At 32.8% G+C, this 21863-nt stretch overlaps 1 protein-coding gene across 1 annotated transcript in view; it reads left to right on the top strand.

Moving 5' to 3' along the window:
* Positions 1-21863, top strand: part of EYS (eyes shut homolog (Drosophila)) — a 1547934-nt gene that overhangs the window by 616463 nt on the left and 909608 nt on the right. Inside the window, exon 21 of the mRNA XM_012805052.1 lies at positions 6315-6514. Coding sequence (XP_012660506.1) covers positions 6315-6514 — 200 coding nt within the window. The remainder of the gene's footprint in view (positions 1-6314; positions 6515-21863) is intronic.

The following is a 21863-nucleotide window of genomic DNA, read 5'->3' as shown; positions in this document are numbered from 1 at the left end:
GCACATTTTCTGACACACATTAGCTTTAAAAAGCTTAGTTCCCTATTTATGTTATGTTTGTTTGTTTTAGATAGTGAAAGCCATACCTGAGGTGTGAAAGGAAATGTAATTAATAAATTCCCCAGTAGAGACTGGATAAGCTATATATTTTGTTTGTACTGTTATAAATATCGCCTGCAGTAATCTCTAAAAGCACATTTTTTGGTAGTATAAATATTGCGCTCTTCTTTTTCAATTAAGACTATCAGTGAGATTGTACAATTTTTTATATTTTTCGTGACTCTTGTTATTGTATTTCTCCTTTGAAAATCCTTTCATACGGCAATATTTAAAATATTTTCTTCTATTCTCACCAACTATAATTTTAGGATTAATGATACTTTTAATGCTTTAACCCATAGTGAATATATTATTATCAATATGTATTTGACATTATTTTAATTTTTGTTTAATTTTTCAATTTTAGCATGTTGGGGTGCACCTTCTTTTTTTACATACTTTGTTTTTATACAGACTGAGTCAAAATCCTAAGTGTTCCCTTAACCCAGATAGTGTGCATTATACCCGATAGGTGTGAATTTACCCATTTCCACCTTCCCCCAGCAAATATATTATTTCAATTGATAATGATAGGTTAATCAAAATGTATTTAAGTATAAGTAGATCAAAGTGTATTTTGATCTAATTTAATAACTTTTTTCAAAAATATATTGAATTTTCTCCAAAAAATTTATTAAAAGCTCTTTTATTTCTCTGCTCATTTATAGTGCCTCACTTTTCATGCATTAAATTTCTATATATGTGTTAGTTTGGGGGCCATCCTCTTTCTCTGTCTTTTTTTCTCATTAAATACTAGTATTGTCTACTTTAATTATTGTAATTTAATAGGATTTTTAAAAATATGCCCTGTTTCATTCATACCTTAAATGCAATCTGAATGTAATTTTGATCATTTGTTCTGCAAATAATGGATATTGAATATCTGTAAGAAACTGAGATACAGAAATTATCGGACACACTTCTTGCCCCACCAGCTGCACTTGGATAGTAATTGACCTGCCTATCTATCTATCTATCTATCATATATCCATTTTACTTATTTGCTATTTATTTATTTCAACTTTCTCTGTGCAGCAATGTCCAGATAACAGCCTCTGAAGGACATCCATGCATGACCTATACAGTTTTTCTAGGCTAAAGAGACCAGAGCAATGGAGAAACATGGGCAGTACTAATTGAAAAGAGCACTTAGGTCAACCTGGAGCAGAGTGTTCTATGTGAAGCTCTTTGAGAAGTGAAAAAATATAGTTTATGTTAGGACTGGATGGGGGAAACACAGGCAACCCTGTTTAGTTTTATTTGTCCATTTGACAGAGGCACCTTATAAAACTCAGAATTATTACTACACAAAAGCAAACTCATGACTGGGTTATTGAAAAAATATAATTAATGTTGTATATGTCTACACACACACTCACAGAAAAGAAAAGAATACGGGAGCGTGCCAAGCAGGTATTTTTCATTTTCATGGAATGCAGAAGAATGGCATGGGTCTTCCTGTGACGTGTGTACATGGCAGCGGTGTTTTTTTGTTTGTTTGTTTTGTTTTGTTTTTTAGGTTTTCCCTAGTTTATATCTTTTTTGCTTCTTTTCTTTTTTTTTTATTATTTGGGATTCACTGAAGGTACAAAGAACTAAATTACACTGATTGCATTTAAGTCTCTCTTATAATTGTGTCCTGCCCCCAAAGCAGTGTTGTTTTTTAATATCAGATTATAAACATATAAATAATACACTGAAATGGGAAAACAGAAACTGTGATTAGAGGATAAAAGAATAAATGGGCATATTCTCAGAGGAAGAAAATTTAAGAGAATTTCTCATGAGCAGACCTAATCTAATGCAAGGACTAATAAAAGTTCTCTGATAGAAGGATACAGATTAAAGAACTGTGTGTGCATGCATGAGCTCCTGTGTTATTTCTTTAAGTATAAACTATAATTTAGGAGGGTTATTTATACTAAGTTATTTATATTTTATCTACCTCATATTATATACATTTTACTATTTTTTGTTAATCTTTTTTTAGTATATAGCTGATTCTGACATTCAAAAGATTTACTTTTATGTATCCAAGTTCTCTGAACTCCAAAAGTTCTATGATATCTAACATTTAAAAACGACTTATTTAAAAAGTTCCTTTAGTATTTTTCTCATTTTATTCAAAATTAAATTATTGATCTAGTAGAATGCTTTTCAGGGAAAGATTTAAGTTAGAAACCATCTCCCCTATCAAATAGCCAGCTGTTGTCCACAAATTATTGTGGAGAATATCTATCTCCTTTTATAGGAAATCCATCTTTAAAATGAACAATATCTCACGCACGGAAACATTTGTTACACACACAAGAATAACTCACTTTTTCACTTAAGCTGTCATTGCGGATTATTCTACATTAACATATATCATTCTATCTTATTACTATTCTATGGTAGGAAGTTACTATATTTATTTAATTAATCAGGACCCTTTTCTAGGCTATTTATGATATTTTAAGTCTGGCTGCTAAAAATTCTTTGTGTTTCTTAGGTGTGGAAGTTTGAGCTAATAATGCACTATTTCATAGCAGAAAATAATCACCATTACTTTTAAGATTCTCTCTTGCTCATTAGTGTGTGTGTGTGTGTATGTGTGTTATATGTGTGTGTGTATTATATGTGTGTCTGTGTTTCTCTTCAGCTTCACAGCCTACCCTTCCCTGTCATACTGCAGGCTTATTAGGAGTCTTTCCATCATATGTGTCCAGTCAAAATGTGAATATTACATTTTGGTATATGTATTATTTGTTTACATGAATGTCCCTATTATTAATGTCCCAAGTATGTATTCTTTGTCTATTCCACTATATGCCTTCGTCCATACATGTTGAATCCTTAAACTAGGCAACTATCTGTACCACTGTACATGTGAAAGTGGCCCTCAAGAGCAAAGCTGGTGGGGCAAGATGAGCTGCATGACCTTCATCAGCCTCTGCTAACCACCATACCAGCCTCACGCCGCTTATGGTAACAGAATCCTTCATAACACACTTAATCAAAGTTTTCTCAGTCTTTTGAGTTATTTGCTCATGCCTAGCTCTTCATCTTGCCCAGTTAATACACTAAACTACTCCGATTTTGAATAGACACTTTCTAGAATATCTTTAGTGTATTTGTAAGGATTCCCCAGAGAAACACAACCAGTGGTGTAGTTCAGTTCAAGTCCAAAGTGCTGAGAGCAGATGGTGTTAGTCCTAGTCTGAGGCCAGAGAAGAGATGAGCTGTCCAGCCCAAACAGCGAGGCAGAAAAAAATGGTGAACTCTTCCTGCCTCTGCCTTTTGTTCTATTTAGACCCTTGATGAGTTGGATGAAGCTCAGCCACATCGGGAAGGCAATCTGCTTCATTAAGTCCACTGAGTCAAATGCTTACTTGTCCAGAAGCGTCCTTACAGAAATATCAAGAAATAATGTTTAATCTGAGCACATTATGATCAGTCAGGTTGAAACATAAAATTAACCATCATGGGTTTCTTCTCCAATACTCTTTTGTTTACCTGAGGAAATAAGAACATTTATTATATTCATTTTCTTTTTGATTTTTTAAAATTTGTAAATTTAAAATTATATGTACATAATATTTGTCTATGTTTACAGGGTACATGTAATGTTTAGATACAATGTGTAATGTTAATGTACTTGAACTTCTCCGTTGCCTTTCAAAGAATCCTAGAGTTTATTTTGTGAATTTGGTGGTATTTTTAGTTTTAGCCCTGATGTACGTTTCTTGCTAGTATTTGATTTGTTTGTACAGTACAGGCAGGTTTGGGGACAAGGTTTTGTTTTTTGTATTCTGTATGTTCACGGGTTTTCTTTTACAGACATTCTGCCAGACACACTTTGAATAAAGAAAAATAATTATGATTACTGTAAGAATATCAATTTGATATTTCATAATCTTGTTTGATTTTTGAAATAACAAAGTGAACATCCATTTTACCTACCTCCAAATTTCATGTTTGATTAAATTGGGAATCAGATAATTTCAAGTTGAATCAGCCCTGCACGGGGGTTTAGTTTGCAGCATTTCTCCCACCTTCCTTCTCTTTCTTTAAATAACCCAGCCTTTTATTTCTTTGATATTCTGAAATGACATTAGTGAATTCTTCTTGGGAAGCACTTTGTTAAATAGAGTATAGCAAAGTAATATAAATGATGGGGAACAAAAGGAAAAGCATATGCCTGAATTTTTGAACCAGGAAAGATCAAGAACTTTAAATGACAATTTGATTTTCTCCAAAAAGAAATTGCTTTTGTATTTCCCATTAAGCTTTCTAATTAATTTAGTAAAAGATTCTTGTAAACCCTAGAGACAGAGCTCTTGGCAGTCTAAAAACTATCCCTTTCTTCCCATGGGAGATATAATTCAATTAGTTTATGTAATGCTTTCTAATACATCATTCTATATACACCCAGCAACCCAGCTAAGAGGGAAACATGTTGTTTCCACGCTGCTCCCTGTGGAATTCTGCATTTATATTCTGTAAAAAGAACTGCATCACCTACAGGAAGTCTACCACATGCCCTTGGTTCTCCTTAAGGAGTTCACATTTTCAGCAAAGGTAGCACAAATATCTATCAGAATGGCATTTACTTATAAAAACTTCCATTTAGCTCTACCACGTGGGTGAGTGTGAAAGACCACCATCTGCGTTCCAGACAGGACTTGAATTTTATACTCAAGGGCACAATCCATTTCTTGCTGAAAATGACACTAATTAAACCCTCTGATAATTTGATGAACTTTTAATTTTTTTAATGGATACATGATAAGAATGAAATGGCTGTCATATTCATCTCGTTAGTATGAGTTTTTCTTGTTAACACTTTCTAAGAGTCACTCAATATTTGTGAGCATAGGTGTCAATTAGTGATAATTCTAAAAAGTTATTAAATGTCAGGGTGAAATGCTAAAAAGTATTTTGTGTTTGCATATGTAATTATCCTTAAGAATGTGATAACTTAAGACCCCAGAATGCTGATGACGCCAATGTATTGGATGTAGACCGTGCATTGTATGTGGAAATTGTATGTAGACAGCACATTGAAAAAGACAATTTTATTAATGATGTCATAAGTTTCCATATGTTATTTCTAGAATTATGGGCATAAATCTTTTAAATTAACATTGCATTGAAAAGTAATATCATGTTTGTGGTACTGTGACATGGAATTTCTGGAACACAAGCATGGCTAAAAAACTTAAAACGTAAACGTAGGAAACATATGGCAGAAGCTAAATATACAGAGAAACACATTTTTCATTCAAGGTAAATGTCATACGACTGAAATAGAGACGGACAGAGTCCCTGGTTCTCAGAAAGGAAAGGAAAGAAAGGTGACACTTAGTAATCAGCAACTGTGTTCCAGGCCTAAGTTCCAGTGCTTTATATTCATTTTATTTATCTGGGATAGCAGCCCATGCAAGGGAAGGGACATTATTGCCGTTTTACACAAAAATGTTATTACAATAAATACAATTCAATCTGTTGAATGAGTGAGTAAAAGTAAGAGAAATTTTAAAATATTTTTAAGCTTAAAAACTAACAGTTACTATGCATATTTCTCTCACTCCGCAAGACCCTGGTGCTTCTGTGAGTATAGGTAACAGAAATGCTGGATATAAATTTGGACAGTTGCATGGGGAAAAGTGGGATTTTGAAAGACGATGATTAGATTCACATTTCAGATATTACAGATGTTTCAGGTTCTTTAGAGGTACACAAATCAGTTGTGAAATGTCTGTTCTAAGTATGTGATCAAACCCAGTATTCCTTAGAAAGTTAATTGAGTTACTATTCATCATTCTCCCAGGAAAGCAGAGTTAAACAGGGACTATCCTGGGAAAATAGGCCTGTGTGGAAGATAACATGCGTCAGTGAATTCCTGCTATTATCTATAGAAAAAATTTGCTTTAGCACTATTATTGGGGGGAAGCAGGAGAGACAGTTCTCCAACATTGTACATCTTTTAATAGAGCTTAATAATTTTTGTTTCATTTTTTTCTCTGGAGAATCAGCAATGGAACATTTTACAGAGTATTCCTTGTAATAATAAGTAAAATTGTTTATTACTATAAACATATATTTTGGTGACTACAAGAATAAAATATCAGCCAAGCTTGCATATGATTTCTTAAAGGATGTTTAAATAAAAATATAACTTTAATAAAATAGTCTTACTGCTAATAAACAGAATTCTTTATTTCTTAATTTAGGACTGCACATCAACTCTTTGTATGAATGAAGGCTCCTGTCAGAAGTCTGCACATGGATTTGCTTGCATTTGCCCACATGGATACACTGGTGCATATTGTGAAAAACTCATTGGCAGCTGTGCTGAGCCTGAACTGAATTCGGTTCTTTGTCTTAATGGCGGAATTTGCATCAGTCGGCCTGGAAACACTTTTGACTGCAGGTTAGTAGTTACTTCTCCACAAATAATTAAGTATATAGTATTTAGGAAGCATACAAACATTTTAATCATAATGTACTCTTCATATAGATAGTAAAAAATATATAATTATAACTTAGAAAGCAAGTTTAAAAATATATAATTATAACTTAGCAACAAGTTACATAAAGCATTGCTAATATTTTCCAAGTAACATGTATTCATATTAGTATTCTATTTAGATTTCCCAGTTTAATAACCCTTTATTTTATAATTATTTCATATCTCCTCTCTTTCCTAGAAGTGGGATTTTTTTTAATATTACACCAAATTAATGATGTATAAATATTTGCTGTTTACAGTCTCATGCCTAACCAGAGACTCATGTGTGTTGTTACTATGCCTAGCTTATAGGACCTTAACAACTTACAGTAAGTTGTATTTGAGTAATAAAATAATTAAACTATAACTATATTTTTGGATGAGTTAAGGTATAGTTTTTATCTTCTTTGGAGATGAATTTTAATTTCTTTTGTTCTTTATGATTATATAACATATGTAACTCATTGTTCATTTGAGAATATAACCAACATCTGTTCCGTTTATAAATTGTGAAGTGAATCCAGGTATTTAAAGAAAATTCACACATACTTACTATTTTTTCAACATTTCAGTTTTGTGTATGATAGGCTGATGGTAAATCAAAAATGGAGCAACTTGTTCCTGTAATAATATCTTAAATTACTGACAAGTTTACCAGGAATATTTTGATGCCTAATCATTTACTAGCAAAATATATTGATTATTTCCATATTTTATTAACCATGTTTTTCCCTAAGATATCCTGCCTTCTATTAAATACTGTGACCACTGTATTTTCTTTGTTCAATACCTAGGGTATGTTTTGCCCATTTATTTATTTTGATCCCTGCTGTATCATTTTATTTGGTGTTTATCTCCAGTGAAGGTCATACAGACGTCAATGTTACATAAAATGGAGACCATTAAATTTTCATTTAGCATATGCAGGCAGTGTTTATCGTTATGACAATTCATTATTTATTACACACTGCCTAATATGCATTTTCTTTTGAGCTATACACGTGTGTGAACTCATTTGTCTGTGCATGTGTGTACTTAAAACCCTATTGCCTCTCTTGTGTCTTTTAATTCTAAACATCATGTAAAATAAAACTATAGCAAGGACCACGACAAGGACCCTCAGGGCTATAACCTAGTAAATTTCTGAATTAAGTCAACAAAATTATTCCTAATGGACACGATGCCATAAATCAGGATTCTATGCAGGGAAATATGGATAAATTATTTTCCTATCGTCTTCTTCATGTTCATTTTGCTATAAAGTTTATGCCAAAGAAGTTAATGTCTCTATTCCCATTGCTGGTTTATTTGTTAATGAGCTTGCTAAGGTTTGCTTGACTTTTGGAAAATGATATTTAAATGTGTAAGCTTGTCCCTTAGGGATATTTATTCTGAAGTTTTATTTTTTATAAAAATTGCTGTGTTAAAATGCTTTAGTCCTCAATGATCTGCATAATAGCCTACACACATAGGCTTGGTTTCCTAATGATTTGGGGGATCCATTGATCTTCTAATTAAAATATGCTGAATTGACTTAAATAAACAAAAAGGTAAAGTCTATACTTCTCTTTAGAATTGCTTGCAAATTTGAAACTGCTAATGTAAAATACGTTCTTGTGCTGTTAGAGCCACATATTAATTTTCACTTTGTGAAGTACAAATTTCTTAGATTTTATCTTTGAGGATTATTGTGTAGGAGATGCTGTTATTTTGCTTTCATCTTTGTCATGCAAAAATAACCAGAGTATGGCTTATTTTATGATGGGTAGGTGTTACAAATTCATTTGATTTACTTCTTTCATGGAAACTGACATGACTTTTAATTTCTTTAACATCCACAATATACTTATTCCAATGACTGACATGAAGATAACTTACTATTTAATTTCTGTGTATTTTTAAAGTTTTACATGTTTAACTTAAGTTAGATGTTTCTCTGCTTTCATTGAATTTTTGAAATCTTGAAAGCTTTTATTATAATTACTTTCTTTTGCCTGTTGGTTTTCATCCACTCATTCTGCCATCTACTTTGGGTAGGAATATTGCTTGTCTATAGTGATCTCACTTATAAACTTTGTCCCTCATACCGTTCATACTTTTTAGTTTTATGTCTTTTATGTTATTTTTTCTCAATTCTCTATTTAATCCTCAACTTTTATCCAGTTTTCTTAATTTTTTATACTATTTATAATCTTTTACATTTTAACATATATGAGCTTTAATTGTGTTCCTTCACTATAACATAATGCCCACTTATGAAACCATATTATAATCATCTGTTTACTAAGTTATTTATTTCAACAGCTCAATTTTGTTTTAATTCCTTTTACAGGGTTCAGCTTCCTTTTCTTACAGAATTAAGTGGATTCACAGTTTCAGTTACTACCATTTTTTATGCCTATTTTATTGAACTTCATGGCTATTACCCAGATGTCTCAGAAGGACTGATTTTATATCCCAACTGTTTTGGCCAGACTCTTCTTTATTGAATTACTTCTGAGTCTAAAAGATGGTTAAAGCCTGACTCCTGGAGTTACCTGGGTGGAAGCACTCATTAATGCAGAGACACACTTGAGAAAACCTGTTTTTACATGTGTTATGGGTGCTTTGGTCTAGAGTGAAATTGCTAAGCAAAAGTGAGTCCATTTAATTATCTTCTATCCACTGTCTCAATTTTGAATATGGGGTTTTTCTAATTTAGAAATATATCAGGGCTCGACGCCTATAGCTCAACCGGCTAAGGCGCCAGCCACGTACACCTAAGGTGGCGGGTTCGAATCCCCAGCCCGGACCCGCCAAACAACAATGACGGCTGCAACCAAAAAATAGCCGGGCGTTGTGGCGGGCGCCTGTGGTCCCAGCTACTTGGGAGGCAGAGGCAGGAGACTCGCTTGAGCCCAGGAGTTGGAGGTTGCTGTGAGCTGTAATGCCACGGCACTCTGCCCAGGGGGACAGCTTGAGGCTCTGTCTCAAAAAAAAAAAAAAAAAAAGAAGTATATCAGATTTATAGTTTTTCCATTGCTAATTTTTCTCATGGAATCATTTTGTATTTTAGACCATTGTATAACCACAACAATGCTACATAATGAGAATAGCAAAGATTTAATATTTCTGAAAAAAATGGCTACATTTTGGAAGATTTAAGTGTGTTTTTTCAAGGGAGGAAACAAAGAAATGACAAAGGGCGAAGGGAGGCAGGGAGGAAGAAGGGATGGAAAGAAGGAAGAAAGGAAGTGAGTTAGTCATTTATGACTGTTTTGAGTATGATTCTTGATGTGACAATGAATAAGCCATTGACATACAGCTAGTTTCTCTATTACTGTGGAAACATCCACAGTCAATATTGGTTTGCACATAGAAATAAAATAAATAAGTGAATTATTTCAAGTAAAATAAGTCAGCACTAGCAAAACAGTTACTTAGCTGTTAGGTGTAGGGTAACATACAATATAATGTTCTATCTATACCTAAGATGATTTCTGGAGAGATGAAAGGGAATTTGAACACCTAAACTTATTTTTAGTAATATGTTTGGGGCAAATCAAACTCTTAAGTGATTAAATTTATATATGAAGAAAGATCAATTTATTAAGATGCCCATTTAAAATAGAGAAAAAATGATAAGTGATGAGATTTTCAAAGTTTCTGTCATTTATAGACTATATTCGTTATTTAAAATAATTAAAGTTATCATTTTGGTTCAGAAAATACAATACCTGATAGTTTCATTTCTACTGGGTAAACTCAAGTGTATGACTTACTTGCTTTGAGGGCTGAAGAGAGTTATAGAAATTATTTCTAGTGACTTAGTTATTCCATAAGATGAAGAAGCAAAGGCCTACGGAGGTTCCTACTCTGTCAATCACCTAAACAGAAATCACAATGGTGGTCAAGTCAACATAAGAATGCAGTACGGTGTTCATTCATATTTATTATAATAATTCTGGTTTAAAATATATAAGAAATACATATACATGCATGTGTGTGTATATGGTAATATACATGGTACGAAGAGAAGAAACATACATAGTCAGATGCTTGTACTTCTGCTGCTTTCAGAAGTTCCTAAGTATTATTAACCATGTGTAACAGTGTAATAGCATTTTAATGCATGCAAGTTTTATTAAACCATAAAAACTATGTTCAAATTATACCAAAAACCAAATTAGACTCACGTACTAGAGACACAAGTAAAAACATTGTATGCTCTTTGCCTTTATTTTGCAGAATCCCTTTCTAACCCCGTAGTATTCCCACCTTTCACTGTAAATTTCCATTTAGGCTGAAACTACTTTTTTTCAGACATAATTCTCTTTGACCACTTCCTCCATATTATTGAAGTATTTCATATTTTTGCTCTTCTCATTTACCTAAACATCATTACGCTTTATTCCCTGGATTGAGCACAATTAGTTCACACTATTAATATATTTGTTAAAAGATTAGTAAGCTTAGCGTTTGATTCTTGATGGTTTTATATTTCCTTTTAAAAAGATTTTAAGAAAATCAGTTAAAAAATTATTTTTAATATAAGATCTCAATGACCACAACATAGTATTAATTGAAACATTTAAGATAAGTGAGCCTTCCTGGTGTCATACTTGAGGAAGGTTAGATATGTTTTCCTTACATACTTTATAGAAAAATCAAGAATAAGGCTCAGAGAAGTTAGGTAACTTATAATGGGTACAAGGTAAAGGTATTGATTCTATAATAACCAATTTTCAACAATCATCAATCACCTTTTCTGGAAGTTAATTGGTTTTACAACTGGGAAAAAGATGTTGGTATTTTAACAGCCACAGTTACGTGATTTCTCTCTGCATAGAGATTATATTTTCAAAAATATAAAGTAGACCATGTAATACTGTAAATTTACTATTTTTTCTCTCTTAAGAAAAACAAATTTCACTCTTTTACCTTATAAAGTATTGCAAGGGATAAGACAATAAGTAATACTTTCCTTAAGGTCTACTATGTGAACATCAACTTTACTATTTTAGCACATTACTTAGAAAATTAGGAGGCTAAAATTTAAAATGTGAGTTCATGCAGAAAATGATAGAGTATTCCTACCTCTTTCCATAAACAGTAAACAATTTGAGATGGATAAAAGAGTTAAATGTAAGGCATTAGACCATAAAATTCTAGAAGAAAATACAGAAAAAAAAACTCATGTATACATTAGTCTAGAAAAATAATTTGTAAGTAAGACCCTCAAGCCAAACAGGCAACAAGAAAAATAAATAAATGGTACTTGATTAAGCCAAAAAGCTTCTGCATAGCAAGAAAATAATCAACAGAATAAATAAGACAACCTACAGAATGGGAGAAAATTATCTAACTATACATCTGATAAAGGGCTAATCTCTAGAATCTACGAAGAACTCAAATCATCAAGGAAAAAAGGTCAGCCCCATTAAAAAGTGAGCAAGAGATATGAACAGAGGATTTTCAAAAGAAGAGAGGCAAATGGCCAACAAACTTTTGAAGAAATGCTTAACATCACTAATCATCAGGCAAATGCAGATTAAAACCACAATGAGATACCACCTTACCCCTCTCAGAATGGTTATTATTATCAGTCCAAAACCAATATATACCGGTGTGGATCTAGAGAAGATTGGTGGGACTAAAAATTAGTACACCGTCCGTGGAAAACAGTATGGAGGTTACTAAAAAAAAAAATGTAGACTTCCCATTCAATCCAGTGATCCCACCACTGGGTATCCACCCATAGACAAAGCAGTCCTTCCATCAGAAAGACACCTGCGTGCCAGTGTATACTGAAGCATACTTCATATATTTTCTTATTTGTTTCACTTTAATTTTATAATAATGAAAAACTTCTGATGATCTTCTAACTTATAATTCTTACCATTACTTACTACGTATTTTTCTTCGTGCTTTTCACTCTATAGGGAAATGAATAGAAATATATGATCCATGGTGAGAATTTTATTGTAGTTTGCCTTTCCAAATACCTGGCAACAACTCATAATCAAATTCATTATTTTATGAATTTTACGAATAATGAAAACCTACATTATTTTAGAGATAAAAGCAATGTCAAATACACAAAGTAATTGTTGTAATTGATGCCAAATCCAAAGTAATGTGTCAAATTGAAAATTTGAATGGGTTAACAGAGAAAACCTGTTTATTTAATGTAATGTATTTGATTCTCTAAAATACACATAGATTTTGATCAACAGCAATTAGTTAAATTCTAAATATACCTACCTTTATTCTACTGGGGATATACGTAAGAGCCAGACGTTGTGGCAGGTGCCTGTAGTCCCAGCTACTCAGGAATCTGAGGCAAGAGAATTGCCTAAGCCCAGAAGTTGGAAGTTGCTATGAGCTGTGACATTACATCACTGAGGGCAATAAAGTGAGACTCTGTCTCTAAAAAAAATAAAATAAAAAAGTTAGATAAAAGTTAATTTCATGGTTAATATCATTATTATACAACTTAATTTAGCAAATCTTTCTGGGAAAGCCACATCCCATAAAACAATATCTTTGCAGTTGGAATTTCAAAATTGAGAAATCATTGTCTTATTTATATTTCTTTCTATAAATTCTTATAATTATATGGATTTTATCAGAAGATAATATATATAATTTTTGTGTAGTATATCATTTCAAATTAGTTTGTATCTCAAATCATAAATATGTAGTGAAAATATCTTTGGCAATATTCTGTAGAAAAGATAAATATACAAATATATTCAAATCACTTTCCTTAAGATGAAGTAGAAATAACATTATATGGGCTAAAGTCTCTTTATCATGTATATGTGGATTTGATATATTATCAGATTCAAAGAAGCCAAAAAAGAGCATATATGATCAGAACATTAGTAATGTAAGATTTTGTATTTCTATAAACCAAAGGGAGAAAGAGAGAAAAATTACAATTTAACTGTATTAAAGACATTTTTAACAATAATAATTCTAGATTTATGATGATCTCTTGGCCATAATTGCCAGATAGTTAATGAGTTTGGTGGTTTTCTGCCTCAAGATGAGAGAAATACTAAAAAATGGTTTACCATATAAATGTTGGTAAGAATAAAAGTGAATTGGAATTGTTATATTCCATACTTCTTTTAATTTTAATAAAGCATGAAAATAAGTAAATATTGATGGCCAGTTCTGCTGTGTTCTACTGTCTTCTAAATTAATTACTATAACACACTCTACTACTCCACATAAATGTTCATCTTTAGTAATACTAAACAAGTAAATACTGAACCAACTCAAAGTAGATTCAATTTTCTAGAGGAAGAATTTAAAATATTTTAATTGGTGAATGTCAAATGGCTGTCAGAATGAAAATCTGATGACTTTAATAAATAACTACAAGGCTTCTGAAGTCAACCAGACACATCCAGATCATTTAGCCAACACTTTGGTGAATCAGTCTAGTCTCACAATGAGAGAGGCAGTAGGCGGACAGGTAGAGAGAGAGAAAATCTTTCTACATACAGCAAACTGGCACCTAACTGAACTTAGATTAATAGTACTTTTAGTAGCCTTAGTCTTTATGTATTTGTTTATTAATGGAGAATAAGTAGAGAAGGGGTGATGTTGAAAAATAACTTATTTGTGTATTTCAACCTTGAATTAATAGTTTAAGTGATATACAAATGATTAGAAAATGAAGAAGGAACAAAATAATTTTATAAATGAAGATAAAATCAAGTTTCTCTTCTTATTTTATTATTTAGGCACATTGTTAGCATTTTGGAAAGGCTGCTCTGTCTGAATGAGAAGGTTACCTAAGAAAAGAGCAAGGTTAATAGAAATAGGGGAATTTCACTCAAAGCTCTTCTAACGAGTTTGAACCTTAGTTTTTTGTTTTTTTTTATTAAGTAGCAAGGTATAATGCAACATAATCAAACTGAAACTAGGAGTTCATGAGATAGATGTAAAAGATATATATGGAGGACGTCTGTTCAGCAACCATTTAAGACGGAGAAGTTACATTTCTTTATACCCCTTCCACAGCAGGCAGCCCTGCTTCCCAGTCCGTTTGTAGGTAATTATAAAATGCAATAAAAATGTTATGTTCTGATGTCTATTCTTTGTGCTCTTGTCAATCTTTGATATAGTTCTGACATGCGTATTAGCCTTTGTATTTGTTTAAACAGATTTTTAACGTAATATGTAACATAATATGTAACATAATATGTAAACAAGGAATTGAAAGAACCCATTATGGCTAAATGCTGTACAATGTTCAGTTACCAACAAAAGGAAATGTATAGAGTCAATTGTAACCCAGAATATGTAGCAATTTCCGCAATTCTTTATTTTTAAAAATTGATACATACAAAGTGTATGTTAACATATAAGTAAATAACTTTAGGAATGGATCTATATTAATTGCCAAAGTGCATTTTTTTCAGTGCATATAATTTAGCAGCTCTCTTAGAATGATGTGGTTTTTAATCTATGTTTATCAGCAAGGAGAATAACATAACATATCCCTTTTTTTCTTCAAAAGAATATATTTTTGTTCAATTACTTTTGGTGCTTAATGCTTGGCCTATATGAAAAATAGCTGTACAGGAATTTGCAGAGCGCAAACGTGCCATTATTCAATCCCTTCAACTACAGCCTGGAGCTAAAAATCGTGATTTTGTTTTTTATATTCTAATGATTTGGGGGGATGCCCTTTTGACTATAGTTCTAAAGGTACAACAATTGAAATGGATTTGTTTTTCTAAAAAATCATAATAGTCCCATTATTTTAGGAAGATATGATATTCAGATGCAGAAAAAGAAATAGTGATTTTGAAGAGTTTAATGTGTTTTTATCACATAAGATTAATAATGTGCAGTTATTAAAATTAAATGTTCAAAGTTCACATTGTTTTGTTTATTGTTTTCAAAAATGTAACCCATGCTTGTAGCTAGATTTTCAAATTTTAGCTACATTTTATTGATAAATTATGTTCACATAGAAAAGAAAAAAGTTCTATGGACATTATTTTTATTAGTTAAGTAAAAAAGATAACTTTATTATAGAGAATTCTATGGTATTCTACTTCTTTCTGTTATTAATGGGTCAAATAGAAATATCTAGTTATATAATTGTGTTAATACAACAAAAAAAGGGGCCAAGAATACAAAGAATTAAATAAGGGGAAAAGGTTAAACTTTAAAATTAAAAAAGAAACTTGCTGTTAAAAAATGCAGACTAAACTAACCAATTACACTTTTTTATGTAGATAAGCAGATACGTTAATAGACACAAAAAATAATACAGCAACCCTTCCTTTCAGCTCCTATAAAGTTTTTGGTTTGCCTCAATGGCATAAAAGTATTTTTAAAAACTTTCAACTCTTCCACAGTAAAAGCCAGGGTCGGAATTTGATCCCTACCCACCCGATTGCATAGAATTAAACTTTAATGCCACATCCTGGAGTCTAGGTTGATAGTACTTTTTCATCAAAGATATTGGACAGTAAAGAAAGTAAAAAATTGTTCATGCTTCTTATTGTCAGTGGAATTGCTGCATCTCCACAGGTCAAGGCACCGGTACATTTGCAGCATATTTTAGTACGTTGCCCATACCATTTGTAGACCAATTTATATAGCTGAAAATTCTTCTTGTCTTCCAATTTTAAAAGTATGATTTTAATTTATTTTTACCCACAACAATTTTTTTAAACTTCTTCTAAGTATTTTTGGTCTAAAGCTATAAATCTGATAAGGAGATTTTTAAAGATAATGAGAGTACTTTATAAGTACTTTAAACCTAAAGATCAAGGCATTTCTGTGTATGTGTGCATGTTTGTATATGTCTATATGTTTTAAGATGCAGAGAGAGAATAAATTACTATTTCTCATTTCTTTATAAATAGAAAGATATTTGCTTTACTTACTCTGAAAATAGTGCAGACTACACTATCCAATTGTACTGTGTTCATGTAGGTATGTAGGTATGTGGATATTTGAATACATGAAAAAAAAATATATATATAAGGATTTCCCCTGGGCACCTATTATAGTTTTGGTTTTGTTTTGCGATCTACTGTACATATATGTTCAGAATAGCACAGGCTTATGTATCATCATCTATGCCTGGCTCCCTCTACATAAAGCAATTTTCAAATTAATTAACTCAAGTGTTTATTCAATAAACATTTATTAGTTACTTTTAACCCAGCATATTCTAAAGACATAGAAACAAATTAGATACATTTCTCAAATGAATGAGCTTTTAGTAGCTCATTAATGAAACCTCTTAGCAAACATGGAGGAGTATTTAAGAACAACACACAAGAAGCACGTAAAGCTTTGAAAGAGCAAAGCAGAAAGCAACCTACTGGGGTTAGGTCATAACTTTGACCTCAGGCTCAAAGGATGACCCCATCACAGTTTTGATGTGTTTGGTATCAAAACTTAAGAAAAAGAAAAGACAAGAGAGGAAAGATGTGACTGGGCACATGACAAAAATGTCATTGACATTTCGAAAAAAAAATGTAATATAGGGGAAACAAAACAGGATTGATTAGGTATGATAGAGCCAGACCCTAAAGAGATATATAACAGATGTTTATTGAATTGATGGACTTAATTTTGTAAGCAATTAACAAGAGAGAGTCCTTTGAAGGCCTGTAAACAAGGGAGTCAAATGGTTAAATCTGTAGTTTAGAAAAATAAATTTGGGGAGTGAAATAGATAACTAGATAAAGTTATCTATTAAATAGATAGACTAATAGTTGTCTGTTAAATAGATAAAGTACCAAGTATTGCAGTAATCAAAGTGAGGGGGACGTGAGTCCAGCAGAAACAGTGACAAAGGACAAGACAGGGCAGGATTGAGAGAGAGATGGGAGGCAAACAAACAAACAAACAGACAAAGATCTGCTACTGATTAAATGTGGGAATAGAATGAGGAATCAAGAATGACTACATGTTTAGCCTGGGATCATTATATGGCTCAAATGCAAAATTGTCCTAAGCATTTATACAATAATGGGAAGACATCTCAGTCTCCTGGTGCAATTACCATGAGTTGTTAGCTCAGATCCTTTTAACTTAAATGATGCAAAAAAAAAAAAACAAAACAACCCAGACCGAATGAGTCCTCAAACTAATTCTTCTCTGTTGACCTAGGGACATAGTAAGTTTTAGAAGATGGATGCATAAAATTAGGTGGATAAGGTGGTATCTATTACTTACGTGTTCTTTTAATTGTTTTATCATTAATTAGATAAAACTCATCACATTTCAAGAAATAAAATAAAAATTTTCTAATTTAAAACACATAGAAAGGACTCTCTAGTTCAATAAATAACTTATTTTAAAACATTTGGATTCTGGCACCTTATAAGCTCCTTATATACCTATGGATTGAAACGATTCATCAAGTCGCTAATTATGGTTTATGGAAAAGAAGATAAAGACCCCTAAAAATTCTTAAGAAAGTATGAGTACGTGACTTCAGAATTTGTAAAATTAGCGGAGTAATTGATGAATTAAACACTTTTGTCATATTCTTAGTTAACTGCTACACAGGCAAATGTGGGTGTGACAAGATTTCTCTTTGATCCTTATAAAGAAATTAACTTGAAAGAAGTGATTTGCTTCTGAATCTGGGGAATTCTAACATTTATTTGTTATTTAGTATTTATGTGATTATAAATAATATAATGAATGGTAGAATAATTGTGATAATATGTGTATATGTTTAGCTTATTCATAAAATTTATATAATACCTAAGATCTTAAACTTCTTTTGAGAACATAATAATTGAAGCAGGCAGGTGTTCTATAGGTCTTGAAAAAGCTCTTCTTTCCTTTTTACTTCTAACATTTGAATGCCATCTGGCTTGTTGGCAAATGTATAGACAGTTTGCATTTGTGGATTTAGTGATCTCATGGGGGTATTTCTTGTTTAAGATTTACATGGAGGCTCAGGAGATTCAAGCACTTTCATCCAGGTACACCTTTCATCTTAGTTTACACCTGTTTCAAGTGTCTTCTCAAAATTATTTATAGGAAATAAAAAAATATTGTTATAGTCACCTCTGATTTTTATAAATATAAGCCTAAGCTCAGAAAAACAAGTAAGGTTTGTCTCCTATAATTGGTCTACCAGGTGATATATGAGAAGTTAAATACACCTACATACACATTATTTTAGGGCCTAAGACTCGCACGCTTTAGAAAAACAGCAATACTGGGAAAACTAAGGGTTCCTCTGGAAAATCATACATTGAATTTGAAACAAATAGGCCCATAAAAAATGTGTTTAAATAATAAGTTTTTCAGGCATAAAGTATATCTGAATATAATTTCACATTTTCAGAATGGGATCCCTTCATGGAGGTCAATTTTTGTCAATTCTTGCTATAACATTAACGTATAATTCTGGGACCCTACACTCAAAAAGTAAGGCTGTTCTTATGATCAGATTCACTTTGCTTTCTTTTCTCATATCTGATCCTAGCACCTCTTTTTTTGTGAGAGGAGGGAGTGTAATTGTTTGCTTCCAGACCCTGCATAATACATCTTGACATGTTTGGTGTTTGAAAGGTAGAGGCTGATACTGATAGACCTGATTAGGATTTGCTAGGCAGGAGCTGAACTCCTTCACATTTTTCTCATTTTCTGATATTCCACAATGTTTTGGAGAAGCGGATGTGTCTGTGACTCTCATAGAGTATTGTCAATGAAAGTGTCACTAGCCTGAATTTCCCTTTGCCACATCCCAGGGGAAGACCTACCGGATTAGTTAATTTCTCTGAATAAACACCAAACTCCCAAAAAGGATGGGGTATGTTGGAACATGAGTAATATGTTTTAGTATCTTTCATACATTCTTGGACCACAAAAAAATAACTGAGGTTTCAATGGTCTCTAGGATTATACAAAAGGACTGGTGCAAATGTTTGTAGTCATATGGTGCAAATGTTTGTAGTCAAGTCTAGGTCATGAATTTGAGAAGAGGCGATTTTACTTTCTGGTTCAACTTGTAGAGCTAGCCAGGACATGGGAGGTACACACACCCCAGAATGCAGCTTTGTATGTGTCAGGCTGCCATTGCCTCCTGGGGTTCTGCTATTTCTAGAGCAAAATTGGAGAAGTAAAAGCAGGTGTCTGTTATTTTCAGAAGTTGATACTCCATTTTATATCCAGTAACTTGAGAGTCACACTAAATCATTTTAAGTGGTTGATTGCCCCGCCATATCACTAACTCCTCTCTCCAGGTCCGCAGGAGTGGCTTCATTATCTCTCCTTAATGGACTTTTAGAAACATGTCCCTGGCCTCCTCTTCCTGGAAGTAGCACTAGAAGACCTGTTTCTCTCCTCACTATCTATTCTGTGAACCCGTTCTTCAGCAAACTTATGAGTCTTTCAAAAAACGGCCCATCCCAGGAGCCCCATATAAATGCAGAACATTGCGTGGATTCCAGAGGTAATTTCTTTCTCATAAAAACCACAGTCTTCCATTGTGGGGCAAAGTACCAAATAATCAATGATTTAAGTTGAATATAGTATGAATTTTCAGAGCCATTTTTTAGTCCTTTTTATTTCAGAACTGAATTTACATCATCCAGACATATGCTTTTTTCACTTTTTTGTTTTGTTTATTGTGTAAACATTTTTTATTTTTATTTATTTATTTATTGCAGCTTTTGGCCAGGACCGGGTTTGAACCCACCACCTCCCATATATGGGGCCAGTGCTCTACTCCTTGAGGCACAGGCAGCGCCCTTGTGTAAGCATTTTTAATCTCCTTGATTTCAGCATAGATTAGTGGTGTTTTCCAAGCCAGTGGTTACTTTTGAGAGTGCAGACTCATCTTTATTGCCCATCCTGCAACTGGGTCAGCACTATTTTCTCCAAATCGTCTCGCTTCATTTCTGTAGGTGACTCTCTTTCTGCAGTGTGTTTGCCTGAGTGAAGTCTCTCAGCAGTTCTGGAGGAGAGCCTCAGATGTAGCAGATAAAACTGCATTGAGTGTGTGAGGAAGGACCACCCCTTTTCTCTTTCTTTGAATCAAATTGAATCTGATCTAAAACCTCATCAGAGTGTACTAGGGAGTATTTAATTCCATCCATATTGGGTTTACTTTTTGTGGAAGTTTACTGAAGTTAATGAATAGATTGTATGTAATTAAGAAGAATTATAAAAGGATCCTCTGGCCTACCAGTTATTTCACCCAAGTTTACATGATCCTTTGATTACAAAATGTTAAGGACTTGATACTGTTAGGAATGGCCTGGAATATGGAGTTTGGGACCAAGTTAGTGATGGATCAAACACAGATGCACTCAGGCAGATCACAAAATAGTCTTCATAGGCAGAAAAACAAAGTAGTAGGAATATTCTTTATTTTTCTTAGAAAGAGGTGGGGATTTTTTTGGAGCTTAGGGCCTTCTCATTTCTAGCCTTATAGGGTTGCTTCTAGGGGCTGTCATGGCAACAGTAAACTGTCTGTAGCTGGTGGGTGTGATTTTTACCATGCTAAAGAGGCTCTGGGGGACAAAAGGTGACCTTAGGTTGAGAACTCCTGGTTTGGCACGTGCGTCAAGCCTAGAAAAGTCCCTAATCTCAAGCTTCCTGCCATAGTGGGTTAAATACTAGATGTTTAAGATGTTCATTGGCCTCCTCAAGCTTGCTCCACTCTGTGCTAAAGATGTTAAATTGTTAGCCTGCTTCTAGGCTGATAGCTTGCACCTGGCGTCTGTCCCTAACAATACCAATTCTGGATGAACAGATTATTTTTTAAAAAGTTTAAGACGTTGGTCCTCAGCATTCTGTTCCATGAAGTATCTAATAACAGTTCTCAAAATTAAGAACAACTGTAGATGACATCTCCTACCAAGAGTTATACCCCTTCTCTTATACTTGGGATATCCACTTCCTTTCTGTATCTAATACCCTCCTTCATCTTGTTCTTCCTCAATAATATTTTTCTGTTTTATTTTCTTGTGGGAAATCCAAATAACATACTCTCCATAATTTTAAAATTAAAGAAAAGAAAAACTAACTTTCATCTATGTAGTACAAAATTCAAGGTGCAGAAAAGTATAAATGCTCAGGAAGGCGTGTGTGTGTGTGTGTGTAAGTATAAACATATGGTTTTTTTTTTTTATTAAATGATAGCTCTATACATTAATGCAAACAGGGGGTACAGTGTAGTGTTTTCATATACATTTTGAAATACTTTCATCAAGCTGGTTCACATAAATTTCATGTAATTTGCATAGTCATTGTGTCAAAACATTTACATTCTATTTCT

Source organism: Otolemur garnettii, unplaced genomic scaffold, assembly GCF_000181295.1.
Source record: "Otolemur garnettii isolate 467f Iridium unplaced genomic scaffold, OtoGar3 scaffold00035, whole genome shotgun sequence".
NCBI classification, from domain to species: Eukaryota; Metazoa; Chordata; class Mammalia; order Primates; family Galagidae; genus Otolemur; species Otolemur garnettii.
This window is presented reverse-complemented; position numbering and strand designations above follow the sequence as displayed.